This window comes from Acartia tonsa, chromosome 8, assembly GCF_053477335.1.
Source record: "Acartia tonsa isolate MP-2025a chromosome 8, ASM5347733v1, whole genome shotgun sequence".
Classification (NCBI taxonomy): domain Eukaryota; kingdom Metazoa; phylum Arthropoda; class Copepoda; order Calanoida; family Acartiidae; genus Acartia; species Acartia tonsa.
The window spans coordinates 34,847,466-34,873,740 of NC_137267.1; the positions used below are offsets into that span (position 1 = coordinate 34,847,466).

Below are 26,275 nucleotides of genomic sequence, written 5' to 3' on the forward strand. Positions count from 1 at the left end.
ATTGTCCATTTTATTAACTGCCAAACGGAAAGATTGACAATTACTCTTTTTTTAGCCACCCTCGCGTACTTAAATGGGTGGTAATTCTAAATTACTACTGGAAAATAGCTTTAAACCTGCCTCAGACTTATAAGCTCAATTAAAACTATATTTTTCCAGATAATTTTGTTATCACTTATAAACTGAACATAGATCCTAGTAATCTTTATGTGTAAAATTGAAAATCATATTCTATTATTAAGTTTTTTTTGTCTGAAACTTAATATTTCATTGACTGCTGATCTGAGTGAGTTTACCTTTTTAGGGAAGCTTTACACAGGCCCCTTATTAATTTTAGTTTATTTCAATTTTAGATTAAGGTTATACAGATCCGTGAAGTGATAGGGACGCAGCCGCTAATAAAATTATATTTCAATAATGAATCTAATTGAAAAAATAATGACATATACCTTTAACAACTCCACCCACAAATATTTTACCCAAAATTATTATCCAAGAATGTTATAATCCAAAGAACCGTAACCTTTTTCTTGTCCAGGCCTTACATACCTTTATTTCAAACATACCACATACCTCCCACATAATACCAATAAACATACCGTAGCTAATTTGGCTGTATGTCATATGTAACCCCCTCTCTCAACCACCCCCTTCCACTAGGGGGTTTAAGTGGTCATTTTTCATTAACATGGGGAGGAGCAAATAATCTAATATGGGCGGGGATATGTTATTGATTATCGAATATTTTCATCTTTGTTTTTTGATGATAATGTATAGCTTTTTCTTTGATTTAATATGATATTTTATAAGATTAGATTAGATTGATAGAATTTCAGACAAAAACATATATGTATGTAAACTTTCAATGAAAGAATTTAAAGATTTTAAATGATAATTTGTAAGCTATTTTTCTGTCAGCCAAAAGCTAACATTTCCACGGAACATATCCTTTGGTTGATAACTATTATGGCATGCTATTTTACACCAACAATACGTTTAAGGCAAAGCACTTTACATGAAATGAAATTTTCTAAGTAAGATTACCCAAATTATGTGATTTAATTAAAATACTGACAAAATGAATCTTTAAAGTTATCAAACAGTATTAGGGATTCTTACTTTACTTTATATAGCTTACCACTGAACCAATTAAGATTTTCAGTTTAGAAAAGTTTTGGATAGCTCACAGGAAGGTTTTAGGCAATTATTTCTGAATTTATTCATTTGGATAGTTTTTTATGATATTTTGCATGTTCCCTCCATCTCACCCTCTACCCCTTCAATACATAGTCCCTAGATGTTAATGGCGAAACCACTGGTAAAATCATATTTGTTTTACTTATAGCTAGGGTCTGTCCGTTTGTCCTTAATTGCGACAATCTACAACGAAATCAACTAAATATTCCATATAACTATAAAATTCAGTTTTTTCTTTTAAAAATGTCTTTACTGTGCTACTTATGAATTTAATCGTACCTGTTTTATGAAATAAAATATGGGCAAATATATTTAGAATCTTAGATAAACAATATTTTAATATTTTACTTTTCGGTACAAGTTACTATCAGTTAGTTTCTATATAAGATTTATTAGAATTAATTTGTATTAGCTAATCTAAAAAAAGGCTTAAATCTGACCTTAAATGACCAAAATACCTACAGCAGAGATATAAAAAGTCTAAAAAACTTGGAAACATTCCATAAGTAATGACTTTTAACGCGCTGTTTGTTATGTATTTAAATCTTTGGTATCAAAATTCTTGAAACTCTAAACCCTAGCTTATCCCAATGTCTGGATGGGGTTAAATCCCCAAAAATCAAATCTAAAAAATCCTAAATAAACGGTCAAACTTTTGAGGAATTATGGATTAATTTTGTAAATCCAATGAAAAATTGTATGATAGGTTGTCTGTGGCGCACCCTTTCTAGGGACTAAGATGAATATAAATATTTATAAATCTCGCGCACTCTTTCACCCAGGGATCAGGATTAAGATCCAGAAATTAATCTGCAAGATTATAAATCAGGGAAAACTGTTTCCCCCCCAAAACCGTAAATTTTTGAATTTGCAAAAAAGGTAATTTAAAGACCTTATTTATGTCTTTAAAAATCATAAGACGAATTAACATACAAAGTATTTTTTTCAGAGAAGCTTCTTTTTAGACTTAAAGATAAACATTTTGTATCTTTAAAAAAAGTCAAATAAGCTCACCACAAAAGCCCATTTTAAGTTTTTTTTCTCGTTGCCTTGCTAAAACATACTAAAAATAATGAAATGATACTTTTAGATGACTTTTTAACGAATGTTTTGAGGGGAGAGGGGGCCATTTAGACCACCCATTTGTAATGTTTCTAAAAACGGATTATATATATTCGTGTTTTGTCATCGTTCATGCAATTTTTCCAAGGATTATTTAATTAAAGGGTTAAAAGTCAGGGAGAAATGTTTTGCCTACAAAATTTCGGCTAGTAAAAAATCAGCTGTAAAAAATGAACTTTAAGAAGACAAAATCTAAATCTATAAATTAGCAAGCTATCCTATTATGCAAAGTAAAAAAGTTTTTAAAGATCTCACTAACCACCTTACCGATGAAATATCTTAAGGAAGCTTCCCTTAGATCCTCAGGTGTTTCAGACAAATTTATTAAATTTCAGACCATGGATGATTTTCGTCTATTTGACGATTTTAAAGCAAGTTTAATTTTTGATAAACGGAAAATTCAAGACTATCTAAAAAAATTTAAACCAAATATTTAATGTTATTTTCTTACTTTTAAGTAAATTACTTTTGGATCTTGATTGCGTAAATAATTAAAGCTATAAGGTGGAGTAACAGGTCATATTTTTCTGGGAATGGGGGAGGGGGGGGGGGAGTATAGTTGACGACTAGACGTATTTACAAATTTTGATGTGATGACAAAACTTGATATAATATGTCTAACTAATGGATTACGGGATATTTGTTTGCAAATAATTGGTTTCCATAACATTTTTTGGGTTTTTAACATTATTAAAACAAAAAGCTGCTATTTAGAAATTTTACAAAATAAAACAGGTTACGGCTCTTACAGTTTTAGAGTTGTCCTATAGATTTAAATCCTATTCTAGTATAGTTTGTTTTATTATCCTAAGATTATTTACTTATTATGTTTTCATCCTTGTTTTAAATGTTTGATAATTAAAAACACTTCCTTGCTGTTAAAGAATGTTTAAAACTAAAAAATATTAACGGCCTCATCTAACAATAAACGAGTAAAGATATGTTTCCAGTATAGCTTAGAACCAATTCTCAGTCATACTTAAAAAATATATAAAGCATTAAAGACAATTTTCCACTAATATGTAAATAAAAGCAAAATATAATACCTGTTTTGTTAGTAACGGCCTTACAATTTTTCATTATAGTATCCACAGAAAGCTGTCTATAATACGATGCGATAAATAACTATTAAAAGTAACAAGACTAATAAAATCTTTCTTATTGATTCATCGTAATTGTAGTCCCAATTCTAGTCTACTATTCTTTTAACTATTTCATTTAAAAGCGAGAAAGTCCATAGATGGTATATTAGTAAAAGTAAACTAAGTTGTGAGAATGTACACAAAAAAATTTTTGGCCCCTATCATGAATAAAACTTATTTTCTCCACTCAATATCTCAATTTATTAATAATTAGTAGCCAATTCTATGTTAATTTTTGATTGAAATGTTATTAATTTAATTTTCATTGATTGTAGCATTAAGTTGTGAAATGTTTTATTGTGCTAATGTCTGTCTATAATAATTCATTTACAACCCTTTCCTCACTCCTTTATCTATCTATCTGCCTATCCATGAACAGGGAGCTATATTCTGTAAAATGTAGATTACTAATTGTAATCTACAGAAGGGGTAATTTTTTGTATCATCATTGGGGATGTACAATGTCTTATCCATGAAAATGATTATTAAAACAAGAAATATTTTTTTTTATATTTTAAATGAATGTATCGTATGTCATTATATACAGTTATCCCCGGATAGGAAAATAAAAAGTCCTCAATACGGTTTTATTTACCCCCTCAAATTGTCAAAACAGTTGACATTTTATCGATATCAATATCAAATTTCTATTAATTGAAAACGGAATTTGCAACTAAAATTGGTCATAGCTGACATAATATCGAAATATCGTTCGATCAATGATATGACTACACTCCAATTAGTTATGTTAACGTTATGACAATACAAAATTAGGACAGGACTTAAAAGAGTTAATCCTATGATAACTAGGACAATATAAAAAATACGATACATGGATTTTTAGCACTTTATAAACAGAACGGATTCGAAGTCTTGTTGAAAAAATTGGAATGATTAACCAATTCTCTGGGGCTATAATTTCCTTAATTCCTTGTCTAATTTTATCATTATTATATTTCCTTTATTCTATTAACAAAAATATAAATAATGGTAAAAAATATAAAAAAAACAAGGTCAACTTTTGCATAAGTAGCGCAGCAATAACAAGAGTGTAACTTTACACTTTGAATTTATGTACTTAAGATTTCTATAACTATTGAACCGATTGATTTCTTCATTTTAGGAAAGCTTCACATAGGTCCTAGGATGGTTTTCTTTATCACACTTTAAACTTAAGCCCTAAGATGGTTTTAAACTATATTCTGCTTTCTTCCAGATCCTAGATGCTAGGAGCACAACCGCTAGTAATACATACTTTAAGACTGATTAGTAGATGTAATAGTAAGAAAACAATTAAAAGTCAAAACGGCTACTTTAATGGACAGACTTACTTAAAGAGTAGCTGCGCTACCAACAAACGAATTAAGTTTAATAGAAATGTTGTCAAGTTTAAATGAAAAGGGTAATTATTAAGAGAAGATGGTTTTATAACCATTGCTTTATTACTATTCATCCTGATTGCTTTATTAATTACTAGTTGCATCGTCTCTAGCCTTTAAGGAAGGTCGTTGGAAATTAGAAATAACCTAAAACTGCCCCAGTTATAGCTTTTCTGAAAAGTCCAGCCAATTCGGATCAACATTATCAGTGATCTTTAGTTACTACTTTTTATAATAAGTAAAGTAATTTTGTTTAAACTTACAAATTAACGTTCCGCTTATAAAGTTATGACACTCTACAAGAGTTATTGTTCGTTTATCATTTTGATTTTAGAGCTTCGCTTTTAAGGATATTGTCATCCTTGTTTTACTGTAACTAATATTGTAAAAGTTTGCTACTATTAAACATATTTATACTTGTCTTCCGTTCTATCTGGATAAGGATGTTACTTTATTAGTATTAAATAGAATCGTCAATTTATACAAGAAAAACTTGAAGTTTAAGGAAATTATTTTTTGACCGGAATTAAACTTGATTGTAAATTGATAATTAAGATTGTAGTATTTATATTTTTTAAGTCTAAGGAAATCTAAAAATCTAACATGATAATTTAGGTTTTATTGAAAGGTCTACGTTAAAATTTCATGTAAAAACTTTAAAGGCTTTCAAAGTATGATTTTAAAATTTAAAGTTTTTATTAGTAGCGTTATTCAATGGTGTCATGAAAAATTAAGATATTCTTCGCTTCAATTATGCCTTTCATCTATTTCTAAAAATAGAATAATTATATAATTCAAAGGAAACCTCAGGATAAAGGTTCTTGAGATCAAAGGACAGTTGGTAATAATTTCATAAGAATTGTGTAATATTTTCCCATTGGGGTCATAAACAATTCAATATTTCCCGGCCCGTCAAATTTTTGAATGGGAAATGGTAATATAATTAATGGGTCAAATAAATAGGCTGGCAAAATTCTTAATTAGCGGTCAGAGTGCATTTCCCTCACCCCCTTCCCCTTTTTTAAAAGTTCACAACTCCCTTCTGTGGGGGTGGGATCTATTGATGGGGAGGCATTTTCCTTCAAACGTCAACTAATGAAAGGTATGGGCGGGGTATCTAGATTTTTTTCCGGTAGAAATACGAGGGAGACAATTGGTATTGGAAATGAAAATGGGTTGTTCTTTTATCCCGAATGAATAGAAAATTAAACCAATTAGCTATAGATTGATTTGAGACGGGGTTTTATTTAGATGCGCTGTTGGATATATTTTCTTAATTGGCAGGCATGCATTAGGGCTTTAGATAAACAGTCTAGTACCTGTATTTGGCTGTTTGATCTAGTAGAGATTTGATGAGTCTAAAAGTTGAAGGCTAGATCTTAAATTATGTGCATCCCCAACCAATGTAAAACAAAATTGCTTCTTCTATGAAATAAGAAATTATTGATAGAAAAGTTTTTTCTCTGCTGATAGAACCAGATCTAATTCAACTATTAATTATTTTGGCAAATTGACTAAAAATAAGGAATTATTTTTCTCGTATTCATTCGAATCCGGTGGATAGGAACCGGTTCTCATCCATACGAAAAAACTATGTCTAGCATCGTATTATATCCAGCTTTCTACGAATATAAAAATGTACAATCATAAGATTAAAACCATTATAATTGTACATTCTATATCCGCGGAAAGCCGTTTATAATACGATGAAAGAAATAACTATTCCCGTATGTCTTTGAAACCGATTAATATCCGCTGGTTTAGAAACGGTTCTAATCATGTTCAGCATCGTATTTCATACAATTTTCCACGAATATCAAAATGAAAATCATAAAAATAATAGCAGCTTTATTAGCCTGGCCTTGGATCCCTCGGGGCTGTCAAAACTGGTAAATATCCGCGGAAAGCTGTCTATAAACATATGCGATTAATAACTATTATTTGCAGTAATACACACTCTATACGATTACTCTATTGAATTTTTGAGTGGAAATTATGGTCAGCAAAAATAGGCTAAGGAAAAGAGGAGGAGTGAATCAATAATAATAATAATAATGTAACTTTCCGGTCATTCTGTGTTGTTATGGGTTTCCGCCAGTCCGACCAGTGTTGGGGACCAGTAGGTTACGTCCGGTTCCCATTTATAACTTGTTAATTGAGAAATTATAAAATTGTTCATTCAAAATTCCTAAAAAGTATACAATAGCTAAATAAGTAGATTGTAGGAGCGTCCTATAAGTAATAGCCCCATGAAAATAGCATAAAACATGAACCTAGGCATTTTAAGAGATGTAAATGAAAGCCACTTAAAATAAATATTTACTATTTTTATTTTTTTACCAGTGACTGTACCCTTAGCATCAATCGTTTTGTATTGTTAGGAGTAAAAAGGGAATAAAAAATAGTAAAAAACCATACAAAAACTTAAGTATACTAGTCTTAACCAATACCAAGATATGTGTTAAGCATCCCTAAAATGGAAATCTCATTCGGTTCAGCAGTTTTCAAAATCTTACGCTACAGACAAAAACTTCACTACTTTATATTGCAGATACATAAACAGGCCAATATTGTAATTTTAGTCTCATTTAGTTTGAGTGAGGATTAATTTATTTCCATTGATCTAACCTGAACCTTGAATATTTCACAATATAAGAAAAAATCATCTGCCAAATATAAACTAAGAAAAAGAACAAAAAATATTGATTCTAAAACATAAAATTACTTGTTGTATTTGAACACCTTGATGTTATATATCTGTTTAATAAGATATTTATAATATTTATGGTTTTACCCGTTTCCTGTTCTAAGCCGTTTGTTGGGTTAAGGAAGTGACAGCGGATTTAAATAGTTTTATACAAGTCAAATAATAGATTAGGGCTTAATATAATTACAGGAATATTTCCACTAAAGAAAAACTATTTTGATTCAAATTCTCATGAAATTAATGCATAAAATATATTTCGCTTCTTTCAGACATTATCTGACTATCATTTACTTCTTCATTAAATTCAACTTTTGTCCCTACCTTTCTAAGACCTGGTGGTACTGTAACGTTATTCTTGCAATGATATTAAATTATGACTATCGTTTTAAGTCAACAATTTAACAACAACAAAATTTAAAAGAAAGGTTTGACTCTAAAAAGATTGAATAAAATATATATGAAAACTATTTATATTCTCTTTTCGTACTGTTTAATACCTTACTTACTGTTTAATACCTTACTACACTTTTTTCATTAAATATAACGTTAAATTAATATTGATTCGGAATAATCTCATACATGTTATTTATCGCATCGTTTTGTAGACAATTTTCCTTGAATATTAAGATGAAAATTAAAACCAGTTTTGTTAGCCAGTAGAGGCCAAAGTTCTGGGTTAACAATACTGGTATTAACTTTATGGTTTTTTTTTATTTTCATGGAAAATTGTCTGTAATGCAAAGCTCTACATTATTTTTCAGTATGGCTAAGAACCAGTTCTAATTAAGCGGATAATGATAGGAGTCAAAATAATTCTTGAAATGTATTTATCAAAGTTTGTATTATGAAGGAAAAACTATTTTATGGCTTTGTTAATTGGTGTATTTTTCAGCCTTATAGGAAACTTCCTATTAGTCTTTATATGGTTTTATCTGTATGTGTTTATTAAAGCCCCTAGAGGCTTAATGTTAGTGTCGAAGCTCCTTGTTTATTCTAAAGAGTAACAATAATAAACAAGTAATTTAACTCTTGAATCTAAATTATTTACGGGCAAATGTTCAATAAATTTGATTGTCGACAAGAAAGGTGAATTAAAACACTATTTGTAATTATGTCAACCTGCTAACTCCGCCCATTTACCCCTACCCCCAGCCACACAAAAATAAAAATACCACCCCTCTAATAAATGTACCACATCAAAAATGAAGCAAAAGACGGTAATAATTCAAAGAAACCCCCCGAATAATATTTAATCCAAATTAAAGATTAATAATATTTTTTATGTGGTTAGGTGGGTTGTTTTTCATCTGCTCGTAAACTGCAACCCCCCCCCCCCCCTAGTCCCTAACCTAATTATTAATTACGTTTTCAAGAAAGGTGGTACACCTCCCCCCCCCCCCCTCCATTATAATTTACGTGTCTTGAAGAAAGGTGGTAAATGACAAAAAAAGAAAATACGTCCATTCAATATTACAATTATAAAGAAAAAAAGCCACTGTCTCTCTATTGGTGCGTTAAGGTCTTTGAAGATGTATTTTTTAATAGCTATTTAAGGACTCAAACAAACCATTCTGTATCCAATGTTTATTATTTAAACCAAGTTATTACTTTATCATATACAGCTCATTTTACAACAGCATCCTGTAATTGTTGTCACTAAAACAATTAACTACAAAGTGGTTGAAAAGTTTTGACCGTTTTTATAAAACATTAAACTTTTGAAGATTAATTAAATTTTCAGCTGTTCATTTATCAATTGTTGGTTTATTGTTTATTTACAATAATTAAAGCTCTATCTCCAGTGCAGTGTCAATAAAGTTAATTTTAGATTCTTTTTAAAATTTAACGAAACAAGGGCATTACTGTGCAAAAAAAACTGCACCAAAAACCATTTAAAGAGCGTCCTTACTTTATGCAATAAAATATGCTCACGTTTTAGAGGAATTTACATGAAAAAAGCATTTCTAACCTCATAGTTTATCTTGTTTTGATAATGACGATGATGAACAGACAAACTCCCCCCTTATAAATAGAAGCTGCGATACTTTTAAGATGATTAATGCATTAGTTTTATTATGCTCGTAAATTTTGAAAAAAGGACCTTTTTAATCATAATTTTCTGTTGAATTTAGTATTTAGGATTCTCATTTTCCTTTTTCGTTGTTACAAATTATAAAAGTGACATTATTTTTTTAAAAAGAAAATAGAAAAATCATTAAAGCAACGAATCTTTTAGTATCTGAGCTTTATAAATCTAAATGTAAATGGTTCTAATAACTAATAATTAGTTACATTTTTGTGCCAGACAAAAAACAAACAAACAAACAAACAGTAGGAACCAAAATATATCAGCTAATAGACTTAATTAAGCCTCTAATAACATATTTACTTACATATTTACATAGCTTGTGGTATATAGTTAGAGAATTGAGTGTATTTCTATCTACTTGAGCTGTTAATATTATCCCTTTTAATATTTTGGGCATGTCATTGTTTAAGAAATTGAGGACAATTATCTAATCTATTGACAAATTTGACGAATCTGAAATAGGAAATGCTTGCTAATTAATGCACTATATTAGACTTATATTATACACTGATTGTTTATGTACAATATATGTAAAATTAAAGCCTTTAAACACCAATTGTCCTAAAATTGTTTTACTTCATTAATTTTTATAATATTTACTCTGTTATTAAATATAATTTTAGTACAAAAAGAAATGTCACTGAAATCGCTTCTTTATTTCTCGAAAACAGAATTCCCCTAGCTCCCAATTTCTTTGGATTTGTTATAAGTAAGATACAGGGATCTAAAAAGATAAGACAATGGTCGATAAACTGATGTACATCCCCAAAGATGATAGACAAAATTACCCCTACTGTAGATCACAATTAGTTGTTGAAACGTTTGGTCACCAATTCTAAGCCAACAAATAGGAAAACATTATCATACAACTTTTGGGACTATGGTAACAAACAGTTCAATGTCCTCTCTCTCCCTAGGTAAAATAACTGCTCAAGTGTATAATACTCCACTGATATCCAACTCTGATTTTTCTTTACTAAACAATCCATCATATAATTACGAGGCTATGAGACAAAATACTGTCATCCCCATGTCAATATCTAGCGCCATTGCTTAGCAGGAGTCAAAACTGGTTCCCGCATTCTTTATTCAGATTTATCATAGTTTAATTACAAGCTGTAGTACACCTTAATTCTACTGTATTATAGGTTATTAAATTGTTATAGAAGTAGCCTGTAGTCTATGCAAATAAGCATTTGGTGCCAGGCAGTTTCAAAAACAAAGGTCAATATTACATTTTGTTTTATTTTCAACAAACAAAAAATATTTTTTCCAGTCTGGCATTGAAACCGATTAAGATCCGTTGGATTAGAACCAGTTCTCAGCAATGCTAAAAATTATGTATAGCAGAATCATATTACAGACAGTTTTCCACAAATATCAAAATAGAAAATCATAAAATAAAAGCAAGTTTTGTTAGTCTAGGCCTTTTAATATCCGCGGAAAGCTGTCTACGATACTATGCGATAAATAAAAATTACATATTTGGAAGTGATAGAACATCTTGAGAAATACGTTTTTGCTTTTTTTTCATATCTCAAAAAATCAAAACAAAATAGATTTCTTTATTGTTCCTTTTCCCTCCATGATTTTGAAAGATTAGATTTTTTTTTGTAAATTACAAGTTTGAGTTTTGGAGTGTATATTAAAAGCATACCATGGCTTATATCTTTCAATCTATCTAAGGTATTATGAATAAAGAACAAAGTTGGAAAATAAAAGGTAAAATTTAGACAATAACCCAGGTATCTAAAGGGATAAGACAATGGCCGAAAATTTGATGTGTATCCATAATGATGATACACAAAATTACCCATACATGTTGATTATAATTAGTGTTTGAATTGTTTGGACACATTTGATGAACCAACCAATTAATATTCATTAAATATTGTTAAAACAACGCATAAGAAAACGTTAATATAAAACTTTGGGGACTAGTTTAATTAACTGCCCAAGACCCTTCCCTCTAACCATAAACCAGTGTCAGAACTTGCTTTCTTTTTAGACCGTATTTAAAACTATTTATTTACCAACTCTGAATCAATATACCCTGATATAGGTATAATGTATTGCAAGGTCCGATTCAACTCTAAAACAGCAACCACATTTTCAGATTTAAATCATGTATTTTAAATATTTGTTTTTTTAAATTACCCCAAAAAGTTAGTGATTGTATCAAGGAGGTAGGGGTTATTAGACTGTTTATTACACTAGTCCCCAAAGTCTTTTAATAACGTTATTGTTTGGCTTAACAACCTTGTGAACTTTCATTGAATTTGATTGGTTGGTTCATTTAGTTGACCAAATGTATCTACCACTAACTGTAATCTACAGAAAAAGTAATTTTGTGTATCATCATAGGGGATGTTGATCAATTTATAGGCCATTGTCTTTTCACTTTAGTTCCCTGGATTTTAAACTATGAAATATGAATTAATGTTGAATGAAATTTAAAAAAAAAGATGGCTAAAACATAAAATATTTAGATGGTATGATTCCAAAAGGAAATTAATTACACCCAAAAGTAATATTATTAAAATAAAATATGATATTGAGATGGGGAATTCACACAAGCAATACATGATTAAAATGTATGAATAACTATCCCCCCAGCCCTCATACATAAATCTGTTATGACTGTAAATTTGTTAAAATTCAGACAACAATTAAATATCATACATTGGATATTTTTGTAATGGATAAATATTAAGTAAAAGCGAAAAGAACTTTATAATTTTTTCAAAGATTTAACATATGTAAACATAATCGTTAAAAACCTATAATAGTTATTTCTTTCATCGTATTATAAATTGCTTTCTACGAATATAGAAATGTACAATCATAAGATTAAAACCATTTTTTTAGCCCCGAGGTGCCGAAGGCACGGGCTAAAAAAATGGTTTAATCTTATGATTGTACATTTCTATATTCGTAGAAAGCGGTTTATAATACGATGCTAGACATAGTTTTTTCGTATTGATGAGAACCGGTTCCTGTCCACCGGATTCGAATGAATACGAGAATTTTTTTTACTTATGATGGTCTATTTGTAGCTAAAATTGAAAAATATAAAATACAAATATATCCTATTTGATACATAAGTTTATTCAATATATGTGATAATAGTTCTTAGATTATAATTACAAGGATTTAAGCTATTTTAGGAGTTATTATAAAGTTCAGGAAAAAAAATTTAAAATCTTTAAAATACTAAACAATACATCCATAAGTGTATATAATCAATGTCAATTATGAAATGTTATTTAATGCAATATGACATGCTATGAATTGCAGACAGATTTTTTTGGTTTTTATAATTGGAGTAAAGCTCCTCTATGTATTTTTATGATATTTAGCAGACTGGGCTTTTTACCTATAAACATTTAGCTTTCTTTTATGCTAAAAATCAAAAAAGAATCTAGTATTACTCAATTTTGTTGCTTAAAAAGATGCGAAAAAACACATTTGACCCAATGAAGATCATTTTAACATGAAATAAACAAACTATTAGAAATTAAAACATCATTTAATTCATTGTCAACAATCAATTTGATTTGGATAAATGATGTTCTTGTTTTTCGTATTGTTAATTTTCTTTGTGACATTTGACGGACCAATTTAGATAATTGTTAGTTATCAACAATTTAACCCAGCCTAACTGGGTTCGAATCCCTCCCCCTAGCAGGGGGCCCACTCATTTAATTGTGTGCGTGTCTAATGCAATTGTCGACAGGGGAGGGACAGGTGTTCTGAAAAAGGCATAATGTCATTAACAAAATAAAGTGTTATGTAGTAACTATAGGTTTCTATTCCATAATAGAATATAGGGAGGGAGGTGTCATTAGAATGCAAATTATACTAGTAGCCATAAACCATTTCTCATTTCTTATGCCCAAAAACTTTTGGGTCATTTTATTAATTCTTGATTAATTGTTTCAAACTAGCAATTTCTAAACTTTTCAACCAATAAATTACTGCAGATGGGCGTAGCTGTGGAAATATATTTATCATTTTCTTATGCCTGATCAACTAGACTATCTGAATTTTTTTATTGTTGTTAAATAGGTATTGCCAAAGTTTCTAAATATAAAATAAAACCAAATAAGAATGCTTGAATCTTAAATTAATTTAGTTTTCCTAATACCTATTCTTACTTAAAACACAGATAACCGAAAAATTTGGCTTTTTAAATCGACGACAGACAGAAAAAGAAAAAAACTGAAAGATTATGGAATGATTGACATTTATCTATTGATTTGAAACACAGTTGAATGTAAATCTAACTTAATAAAGACCGCGTTAGATAGGGTTAAGTCAGCGTGGGGGAGGGGATGGATTTTTAAAACAGGAGATTGCTTTACTCTGTTTGCTATTATCTGTCGCCACCTTTCTAGGGTTAAATATCACCCCCTCCCCCTATTTTGTTAGGTGACGTTTAATTTAACCCTTTACCCCAAAATAATCCCCTCCCCCCCACTCAGCGAAGTTTGATTTGTGATTTTAGAAGTTAATCTCCCCTTTGTCTGGTTAAGCTTATCCGAGGAGTCATGTTTAACCCCCCTCCCCCCGCTGTTTAACCCTAACATCCATCCCCCACTCCCCCCTTTGAGGGCGCGTATATAAGAACGTCGGTCAGCTCACAATCATCAGTTATCAACCAACTTTCATTTCAACAACATAAACATATAATAAACAGTTAAAAGTCAAAATGGCCAACTTTTCCATTGACTCAATTTTATCTCCGGAATTTGGCTGCAAAAAGGACACTAAGCCAGAGACCACACAAATTAAAGTGAAACAAGAATTTTCTGCGTTTGAGGATCCTCTGGATACCTCATACAGCAGCAGTGGCTACACCCGCAGCCCGTCTCCAGCCTACAACAGGCCAACCTCCACATCTCCAGGAATGGAGCGTGGCTCTCCCATGAGCTCCCCCGAGCCATCAAGCCCTCAACAAAACATGTATCCATTTTCACCCGCTGCCTTTGGGTCTCCCATGTTTTTGTCTGCATTGCTTCGCAGCCGAGGTTTGCCCGCAGCTCTGCCCATCAGCCTGCGCAAGCACAGATCCGACCGCAAGCCCCGCACACCCTTCAGTGGCAGCCAGTTGCGCCAATTAGAATCACAGTTCCAGCAGAAGAACTACCTCACAGTTGCTGAGCGCGCAGAATTTGCCGACAAGCTGGGCCTCACCGAGACCCAGGTCAAGATTTGGTTCCAGAACCGCCGCGCCAAGTCCAAGAGGTTGGCGGAGTCAGAGATGTATCAGAATGCCGTTCCCTCCGTTCACAACACAGCCGGTATCCCGCCTTCCCTGCTGCCCGGCTTGTTGGCCGGCCGTGGTGTTTTCTGTTGAATATTTGAAGCCACTAAAATTTATTCATGCTGTTTAAAATCTCTGAAACTGTGATCCTGTTAGTATATCATTATAAATATTATAATTATTGAATGTTGATAAAATGTGTCTAATCATAAATAAATTTTGTATCAATATAATCATTTTGTGTTCATTACTAATATACTAATTCATATTTCGGTTTGCTCTCAAAACAAAAAGGTTCTAAATATTTTTTTAAAATGGTAGATTTTTAATCAATCAGCATATTGGATGTATTATAAAGTTAGAATGAATAAATTTAAATTGATAGGCAAGCGTATGATACTTAGATAAATAGGTACATTATACTTAGATAAAACTATTTCTTTTTCGGACATACGTGCGGGAAGGAATTCCAGAGTAGCTACGCTTAAAAAAAACATTATTTTATTAAGCAGAAAACAATTCTATTTAAAAACATTATGCAAAGGGTAATAATTCTTTGAAATGGGGGGACTAGAAACTTAGAAAGCCAGCTAACATTCTACAAATATGCGACGTTTTTGCATCTTTGCAAATAAAGCTACATATCAGGTTAACTCAAAGAACTTTTTTGTTTGCTGCTTAAGTTACTTGAACCCCTAAAGAGTTTATTTTATGTACTGTTTATCAAAATCCAAAAATAACAATGTACTTTTGTAAAAAGGCCTTGTGTATTACTTTAGTTTTAGAAAATTAAGAGCCAACGATTTTCTCTCTCTCAAATTTATTGATGAAAAACGCTGGTTTGGGGTGATTTAGATTTTAACTAACTAAATAAATAAGTAATAAGCAAGCATTAATGTTTTTTAAATGTAGTAAAGGAACAATTTTTGTCCAAAGTATTTTAGCTTGATTCAATTGCTAATAATTACGTTTCATTTTTAGCAATTTTGCTTTCATGCCAAAATATTTGAATGTTCTGGGCTACTTTTCAAATAAATATTCTACATATATTCACAAAATCAAAAGGAAAATATTCTAAAATTAAACAAATAAAGTTATGCTTTAAATTTAAGTTATGTTGCTGCTCAAGGAAGCAAGTTATCTTATTATATAAAAACACTAAGGTTATTTGTCTGTTGCTTAAGATTTCGATTGAACCGATTTAGTTCTCCATTATAAAGGAGCTTCACATGGATCCCAAGGTTGTTAAAGGAAATTTTATATTTGTTAAGTCAAGGGAGGGTTTTCGGCTATTTTTCTGCCTATCCATTTTCCTTCGAATACAGAGCCCTTAGATGCTAGATTCATAAAGGACATAAAAAACCTTTAACTGCACAATCTTTGGATGTAAGTCCTGTTCTTGGTAATAAGTATTTTTCATTGGATTTTTACTGACAATTTTAGTTTTAATTTTTATTTTCATAAAAACTTATCCCTGTAAATTCTTCAATTCTTTACTAAAAAAAATAGTCTAAAATATTTAAAACTTTTATTCTACATTTTCTTTTTAGAGCATTAGATTCGGGGTAAAGTTTTAATTTTCTTTTTAAAATTTAAATATATTCTAATTTCGAAAATCTACGTATTGGCTTGTTTGTTATCAAATTACTATAAAATGGATATATTTATAATATAAATCTTATTTTTTCTTCATAAAAGTTTGGTTCCTTCAGGGCCAGTTTCTTAGAGCGGTTAAGATATCCCTACAAAATATCAAAACACTTGCCTTAAAGGAGCAAAAAAGCTTCCCTAAAACATTGCACTGTTTATAACCTTAAGATAACAAACACTCTTATTAAACTAAATTTTTAGCATAGGCTTTTCTTTTTATATTTAAAAAATAATCAAAAATGCAAAAAAAAAAGGAAAAACGAGCCAGGAGTTTAAAATTACATAAAATTGGGTAATTACAATGCGACTATGAGGCAATTACAGACAATTACAAACAATTATTGTCAAATACAATTACAGCGCATTTTAGCAGCACAGCTGCTCTATATCAAGGTCTGAACGTCTGTCCGCATAAGTTACCTACGTAAATTGACTCTAACTCTTTTGTTTACTGACAATATTGCTTGGAATTAAATACTTATTAGGATGAAAACATCCAGTTCTACGCATAATGGACAATATCTGCCAACATAAAATATTACAAAATATTATTTTTATTAGTCCCGAGGGGTCAAGGTTAGTCAGGGCCTTCGGCTCTTTTGGCTAGCAAAACTGGTTTTAATCATACATTTTTCATTTTAATATACGCGGAAATCTGTCTATAAAAATCTGCAATGAGTAACTATTTTTGGTTTTTAAATTTGTGCTATTTATGACGATGCATGTAAATGTTCTTGTTCTCCTCTGAGAGACTTTAATTGTAATTATAATGTGTTCTAAACACACAAACAAACGCATTATAGTCATGAAAATAAAATAAAGTTTAAGAAAAAGCAAAACTTACGGTGAAATAACATTAATTCAATAAAAAAAACCTTTTTTGCTCTTAATTATCAACTAATAAATTGGTTTGAATTGTTAAAATTTAATTTGCTATATCAAGAACAATTTAATTTTGATTAAAGTATCAAGTTGTATGCGTGTATATGTTTATGTAAGAATATGCATCCAGTTAGTCTTCTTTAACGGCTGACCGCTACCTTCATAACTTTTTATTAAGCTTTATATTGGTCAACTTCTTGAATAGATATTGCCTAAGAAAAAATCCCCCAATATCATATTTTGCTTAGAGGATAGATGGGCAGCCACTAGCTTTCAAAAAGAGTAATTTTCAATCCAAAAGATATTCATTTTTTATTCTTATCGCTACAAACAAATCTAAGAATTTTTCGTTTTTTTCAACTCTTTCTCTCACTATTCCCAATATGTCTATGGCGCACATAGTTTTATCTCCCTGTCTTTCTATTGATATCTTTTTTGGCCTCATGCCAAAGACACTTTTTAGGTGTATATTTTTCAATCTAGATAACGCTTTTTTTCATGCCTTCTAAAGTATTTTAAAGAAAGAAATAAAAAAGATGTATGCTTTTTAATTCTAACTAAAAACCTAAATTATACTAATATTAATATGAGCGAAAAAAAATAATTTGATGAAAATTCAAGACACCTACATAAAGTTGTTGTAATTTTTGAACCGTAGTAATAGATATAGTACTTAGCTTACCTAATAGTAATATGAATTATTCTTTCAAATCTAATATAGTTAAGTGGATTTTACCACGTCATAATAAAGAAATGTCAAAATTGCCATAAATTGCCAAGAATTATCGACTTTCAAATAACTACTTCCTATACTATGCCTCATCGTAATAGTAATCTTGAAATAAATAGGAACTTTTACTTCAGACAGACAGACGGTCATAGTTTTAAGAAAACTGCGCTATTTCCAAAGAAAAAGAAAAATAGGTATTTTCTGCGAATAAAAATGTAAAAATTCACACAAAAACATCTTAATTCTCCATCTAATTGAAACTCAATCCATCAATTTAGAAATTATGCTTCTACAATTTCAATCAAACATTAAACTGATAATGGATGGGCGTATTCTTCTTTCACCCCCCCCCCCACACCCCATATTCTTTCAGGGGGGTTAATTAGCCCCACCCCCCTGATATTTAAGGCCTTATTTCCCTTTTCGCAAGTGTAACTGACCCCCATTTCTACCCCCCTCCTCCCAATTTGAAATAACGAATTTGAAGGGTCTAATTAGTGGAGTCACATTTTTATGAAATTGTCATTCTTCCAAGTTCCTATTGATGGCTAGTTTCCTTTCACTCTAGTTCTAAATTTGGAGGGATAGGAAAATTTTTAAATGGAGGGGTGTGAGAGAAAATTTGATATTTTATACATATTTGATTAAAATATATACACGTTAATTAAATTATTTTTTCTTGGCATACTAAACTTTAAAGTTGCTATTGTCCCAGTAAAACATTATTTAGTAAAAAATTAAAACTTTGCATCAAATCTTTTAATATTATTGTTTAGATTTAAACAATTAAGCTTTAAATAATAGAATGTCGATATTCTATCAACTAAGGCCTTTTTTTTGTAAATAGCCCTATGTCGACATAAACAAAAGAAGTTAGATGCCAATGTTCAGGTTAATTAGGAAAGAATTGAATCATGAATCTAACCCTCCGAAACCCGAAATTCCGTGCCTTCGTGAAAGCATCTTACTATAGGAGTATACCAATTATTATTTATATTTATTAGTTAAACTTCAAAATAGTAAAAATTGTATTTTTCATTCGAAGAGCTTTTTGATTGACGCTAAATTTTTATACATATTAATTTTGACACATGATTTTACAAATCTATAGTTATCATTAAATTCCATCTAATAATGAAGTTTTACAATTTTACAAATTTTGCTAATCTAATTAATTTTTAGTTTTATACGAATGTCACATAATAAAATGACAGACATTTAAGTACAATTGATCATCCTATTTGAAATTTAACTAACAACTTTAAGTAATTCAATATCAACCTTATCAAAAGGACATTCTATGCTTATTGTATATAAAACCTATGGATTAAAGTAGTTTTATGTTCTATGTTGTGTGTCTAAACATTTGGTTCCGATAAAGTTTATTGCATGACCTTTTCCCCCAAAGTGCCTTATTGAGGACAGAAACCCCGCCCTTTAATTTTGAAGATAATTGAAAATTTGGGGGGGGGGGGTGGGTTTCGTTCGATTGTTTATTACTTTAGTTAGTTTAGGTTAAGAATATTTTGGGTATAGGATAGCCCCGCATGGTTAGTGGTCCCCGCAGAGGTTTAACATAGGGAAAAAAATACTTTCCCTTAATTTTATTTTTTTTCTGACATAAATTAAAGTTGTTTGGTGTCCCATTGTAATTTGGGAATGATCTCGCACACATGAGAAATTCTCATGCGTATGGCAAAATCACATACAATCATACACAAAAGGCAGACTCATATCTCATTTAGTAATTAAGGTGCTAATTAGGTATGTTTATTCACATCAGCAGAATTACTTGGGTTTCAAATTTTTACAATTATTATTTTGGTCAGATAAAACTCTGTAGTCTAAATATTGCTTTATATTTATGGTAGATTTAAGTTTCTAGTAGTATTGGTTAATGTAAGTTATAATGTCTTAAATATCAGTATTTATGGATGTAATATTTGAAGAATGATTAATACGCAGATATGATATTTTTTGCCGTCGCGAACCAACGCCAAGTAATAATAGAAATTTGACAATTTAATATATTTTCAATTGAGACTTGTATTTTTGATAGGTAATGAGAACATTTTGAAATTGTATATTTAAAGTAAGATGCAATTTAATGAAATACTTTTTTATCTAAGAGAGTGGGGACATCGGGCTGTTTATCACTCTAGTCCCCAAAGTTTTATAATAACGTTTTCTTATTCATTGGCTTAAAAACTTTGTGCAATTTTAGATATAACTAGAATAAACCTATATCGACCAAGGAATCTGTGATTAGATTGGATGATTTTGATAGCTATTTATCATCTTATCGTATTATAAACAGCTTTCTGTGGATATTAAAATGAAAATTATAAGACCAGTTTTTTAGCCACGCGAGGCCAAAGGCCCGGGATAACAAAACTTGTATTAATTTTATGATTTTTATTTTGTTATTCATGGAAAATTGTCTGTAATACGATGCTTAACATGATTTTTTAGTGTGGCTGAAACCGGTTCTAATCCAGCGGATTTTAGTCGGTTTTTGAGCCATACTGGAATATCAATTACAGAATGCTAAACGTCCTCGATTATTTTTAGTCTGTGTATTTATTTTGTGTATTATTTTAAGTGTGCGTGTGAGTTTGTATATGTATGTCTGTATTTATGTGTATAAGTGTTAAATATTATATAATTGTAAACACATTAAAATTTTTAGCACCTCTCGTTTCATAGCATGGCAGTTTAGCTCAAATTTTCCCACAAGATTATATAAAACCCCCCTTAGCACATCCCCCAATGAGCTCCTAATAGATTCAGAGAGAGAGGGGGGACATTGGACTGTTAATTACACTAGTCCCCAAAGTTTTATAATAACATTTTCATATTCGTTGGCTTCATTAGCTTTATTTTTCAAATGTTTCATCCACTAATTTATTCTACAGAAGGGGTAATTTTGTGTATCATCATTGCCTTATACCCCTGAATAGATCCCTAACACCAAAGTCACAGAATTAAATAATTGATTTATGCTAAACAATTAACTATTAAAATACCTTTCAAAATTCTAAGCAATGATTTCTATGTTGGTTACATGGTGGTCATTGCTTACGTAAATTTTTCATAATCTGGGGTAAACACTAACAGCCTGATATTTATGTCGACATTACTAGGAACATACTGTATCCAAAATGGTCCAAATCAAATTGAAATAACAATACCTTTTAGTCCCCCTAACCCCCTAAAAATCCACCCTAATAATGCTAGGTCCATTAAAGCACATTTTCGACACTTTTCAACAGATTAACGCCTTAAAGTTGTTTTCAAGTCATATCTAAAAATCCTCATTTTCAGGTGTTCATCTAAAATAGTAAATTGTCTAATAAAATTTTTAGAAATATACTAGATTTTAAGACCGTAACTACTGTAAATCTTTGGGTTATCTGAAAATTTACAAAGCATTTTTTAGTTTTTAAAACATTTTAAAATCCCAAAGTGTTAATCAAAAAAGCAAAAGAATCAAAGTTTTTTTTTAATTTCTTGTGGTTATCTGTAATATAATGGTAAATTACACTTTTTAATCTTCGAAATCTCCTTGAGCTTAAAGGCTAAGAAATAATTTATAAAATAACCCTATACAATTAATGCTGAATTTATCGAAGCTAATTGAATAGATATCTTTTTACTTTATAAAATAAACACCTTCTTTTCTATTTTGTTGACTTTAACCCCCCCCCCCCCTCTTCTCTTTTAAGTTAAAATATCATTTTTATCGCCATACCCACCCAATAGAAAGTCGATTTTCAAGAAATAAATCTCACCACAAATTTTAAGGCCATATCTTTCTAAATGTCTATTTGTTGAAGCCTCCATAAGGGCTGCTAATGTCTTTTTCTGTAAAGAGGGGGATTTGAATTTAAATAAAACTAAAAAGATAAACATGAAACATATTCCAGGCAATAGGATATGAGATCTGAGAGAATTATATCTGCCTCAAACTTTCCATAGTAAAATCTCCCCCAATTATTTTCAGAAAAAAAAACAAAAAAACTTTGTAGTTTTGAACTATTTATAAAGGTGATGCATGAAGAGGTAGTTTTGGAAGAAATTTTTTTATAAAAGATTAAAAGGTTGTGATAAGAAGCCTCCCTTTAAAAGAGAAGATACAGCGGTAAATGATTTCTTTTAGTACAGATAGAATATTTATTATAATCTCACTTTAACATATTTCTTTTAACAAGTGGTAGAGTCATAAATAAACTATTTAACTTCATTTTTTAAAATTTTTTTATTATCATCTTGTAGACTAATAATGTCAAACTGTTTTTATAAGCTATTGAAAATTATAAATAATTTGTTTAGATTTAAAAATATTAAAAAAAGAGAAATCGACGAAAAAACAATTACTTTCATAACTCTTCTTTTTCTTGCACCTTTTCCTGTCCTAAATTCGTACCATTATAAATATTATATCTATTATTAAGTCTTTTTATCTATTTCTCTTTCTTTCATCAAAATTTTACTATCTTTCGATAGTTTAATGTCTTGTGATTTTTCTCTTTCCAAATTGGCGCTCAGAGTAATATGGAGAGGTTTGGTGAATATTTCTTTCGACTAAGACGACATTCTAAACTATTTATGCCAACATTACTTTTAGGGTTATGTTATAGTTATGGGCGAATTTTAGGCAATTTTACAGCGAATTTTACAAGGCTTTTATATGTTTTCATATGCACAAATAATGTTATAATTCCTGTTGCGTGAATATGCAGGGGAAACACGATTATTGTAAAAATGAACGTCGAATATACATTATATATGGATATTAGGACAGGGGAAAAATTGTCGTCAATTTAGGTTGCTTTCATGGATATCATTTATTGGTCAGTTAGTTTTCAAGTAGAATCGGATGGGATGGGGTAAAGGGGTTATTTTAACAAGCTGCAAGTTTCACTTTATAGAGTATATAGTATGTCGAATATACATGGATATTATGACAGAGGAAAATAGTCGTCAATTTAGGTTGCTTTCATGGACATCATTTATTGGTCAGTTCTTTCATTCTGTAGAAGAAAAAGGGGTAGGGTAAAGGGTTTAGATTAAGGGATCTTTATTTTGGCAAGCTGCAAGTATCACTTTATCAGAGTACATGAAAATCTGGTGCAACATCCAAGTAATAATATACCGATTGTACTTTGCATTGATGATTAACTTTTTTGATATGCAGGAGTTGTTACTTAGGTTACGAATGATTATCAATTTTGTCCATTCTTCCCCTGTCCTGATCTTTGAATTGTTTTTTGAAACACCGAATCCAAAAAAAGTCTTAAAAGATGCAACTACCAATAGAAATAACTGTTTCTCATAAATATTTTGTTTTTCTTCACCTTTAATTAGCGTTTTCATTTTGTTTTAAATACAATTTTGAGTCAAATATTATAATCAAAACAGTTTTGAAATGTAGTTTCTTAACAGCATATAAGTGGATATATTTACATGGAAAAATTTGTCGTCAATTTTGCTTCTTAACATAGAACTCTTTTATTATAAATTTTAAGTGAGATTAATTTTGTGTATCAAATTATCGTCAACTGTCTTAAGATCGCCATTGAACCTATATTTAAAAATATATATTACATACATAAAATTTACAATGGCAAAAAATCATAAATGATATAAAAATATTTAGATTCAAAAATTTTAGCTTTGTTTAAAAGTAAAATGTAAAAAGAATGATTCAAATATTTTTATTTTCATACTAAAAATATTTATTATTTAGATATTAAAAGACGACATTTTAATTCAATTACTGATAATTTATTTGAAAAATAATATCTATTTTTCAATAATTATCAATTTTAAAAGTAATGCAAATTACCTTATTTTACAATATAAAGCTTTTATATGTTTAATTTTAAATATACAATATCACTAGACAAATATAACTAGGTACTCTTAAAAAAATACAAATTTATGAATAGATTGTAGTAAATGCAACGGGATAGATAGAAAACAGACAAACAGATAGAAAGATAGAAGGATAGATAGAAAAGTTTATTAAAGGTCAATGTCACTTGAAAAAAAAGCTGAACTGGGTAGTGGTTGTAAACTTTTTTGGCTCCATTTGAACAATTTTATGATTGTTTCTCTTCGCACAGGAATTTAACTTCTTAAAAACAATTTCAAATCTTCATTCATTTATATTTTATATGTCAATATGAAATTTTATGTTGACTTTTTGACATAAACCGGCTGTGACCTCTAACATCTAGGGGCTTTGTATTCAAAGCAAAAATAGCATAAAACCATCCTAAGAATTTAATCTCAAAATAAAGTAGTATAAATCCTTACTGGTAACTGTGACTATTCTAAAAATATTAATTTTGAAAAAAATCTATCATTAACATTTTATAGAAAAAAAAGTTTGGTTAGGTAAGCAAGGTTGGGCAGAGTCGTGAACGGTTTGGGCTCATTGAAGGGGTAAAAACAAAAATCTTAAGGGAGGAGAATTATAAATGGATATAACCACCCCCAAAATATGGTAAAAGTTTAAAAAATAATTGTCTGTGTCCGTCAGTGTTTGTTAACTTGTTTTGGGGATTGTAAATACTTTTTCCTTCACCTACTGATGGCTGCTTCAATACTTTTTTCTATGAAAAAAATTAATACAATCCTTTTGATTAGTTTTAGACCTCTTTTTGTTTTTAAAAAAATCCAGAATTATATTTTTAAAGCCCATTTTATGTATTTTTGTTTTGTTGGAAAGCATTTAAAACAATTATTAGATATTAGCGGCTAGAAGCCCTAAGGCCTCTAGGGGCACTTTTGGAGAAGAAGTTTACCCCCCCCCCCCCATATTCCAATTTAGTTATGGTTATAATTTTTTTCTAGAGGTCATTTATCTTGGAAGGATGGTGGTACCCTCCCTTAAAAAAGTAATAACATTTTGTTAGAACCTATGTGACGTTGCATTTTAAAGGAGAACCATATCGGTCCAGCGCTTAGCGTGATCATTCGGTAATAACAGGCATACTGACAGACTCATAGACATCCTCTTACTTATGTATGTATAATAATAAGTCCCATTAAAGTTATAAATAAATGATAAATCAAAATAGATTTTAAAATTGAAATAACTTTACCTATAATACATTATATATTTTTTTACAAATTAAGTTACTCAACTTTTTAAATACTAGAGGGGGGTTATTTTATGAGGGGTCAATTTTAACATTTTTGAAGATTTGTTTTATAATCTGACTAGCAAACAAAAAAATCTGTAAAAGAAAAGGCTGCTCTAAAAGAACCAAATTTTCCCGTTATACATTTCAACTTTCTTTTATGGTATTAAAAGACCTATTTTTTAAAGGATTTTTAAAAATTTAATGGCGTTTTGTATTAGATTTTTCAAAATAAAAAATATATATAAATCAATAAAAAAAATGAAAAGAAATACTTTTTTCCCTTTTATTATTAACTAGCGGCTGCGCCTCTAGCATCAATGGGCCTTGTAATTATAAAGAAAGGGAAGAAAATAGCCTAGTTAATCTTAAGACTTAAATCTAAAGATAAAATAGTATAAAACCATCTTAATTAACCTATATAAAGATTTCATAAAATAGATCAAAAATTGTTCAATAGTTTTCGATATCTAAGCGAGGGACATAAAACTAACTAATTTATAAAAAATTTGATAATCTAAATATCATACATTTTTAAAAATTATGAAAAGCTAAATATTTTTTTTACAAAAAAATCAAATATGAAAATATTTATCTTTTTGAAAAATCTTCTGTTTAATTTTAAAGTATATAATTAAAGTTACATAATATAATTGGTAAATTAAAAATATTTTTAAGAATTTAAAAAGAGCACATAATTATTTTCAATTATTTAAAATCTATTCCAGTAAGGCTTCGAAATAAATTAATATCCGCTTGAACCGGTTCGCAGCCATACTAAAAAAACATGTATAGCATTGAATTACAGACATTTTTTTATACAAAGATTGAAATGAAAATGATTTAGCTAAACCCAGTTTTGATATCCGCGGAACGCTGTCCATAATACAATGTGATACATAACTATTTTTAAAAATTCTAACAAAAAGATTTTTCTTTTAAAACCAAATATATTGTCCT

General features: G+C 29.7%; 2 protein-coding genes across 3 annotated transcripts in view; both read left to right on the plus strand.

Annotated features, from left to right (window-relative positions):
• Window positions 1-26,275, plus strand: part of LOC145326798 (homeotic protein ultrabithorax-like) — a 124,624-nt gene that overhangs the window by 17,034 nt on the left and 81,315 nt on the right. The gene's annotated exons all lie outside the window — the stretch shown is intronic.
• On the plus strand, window positions 14,277-15,135 carry LOC145326797 (uncharacterized). The gene has a single exon (XM_080170210.1). The coding sequence runs from the start codon at window positions 14,348-14,350 to the stop codon at window positions 14,993-14,995; it is 648 nt and encodes a 215-aa protein (XP_080026336.1). The 5' UTR covers window positions 14,277-14,347; the 3' UTR covers window positions 14,996-15,135.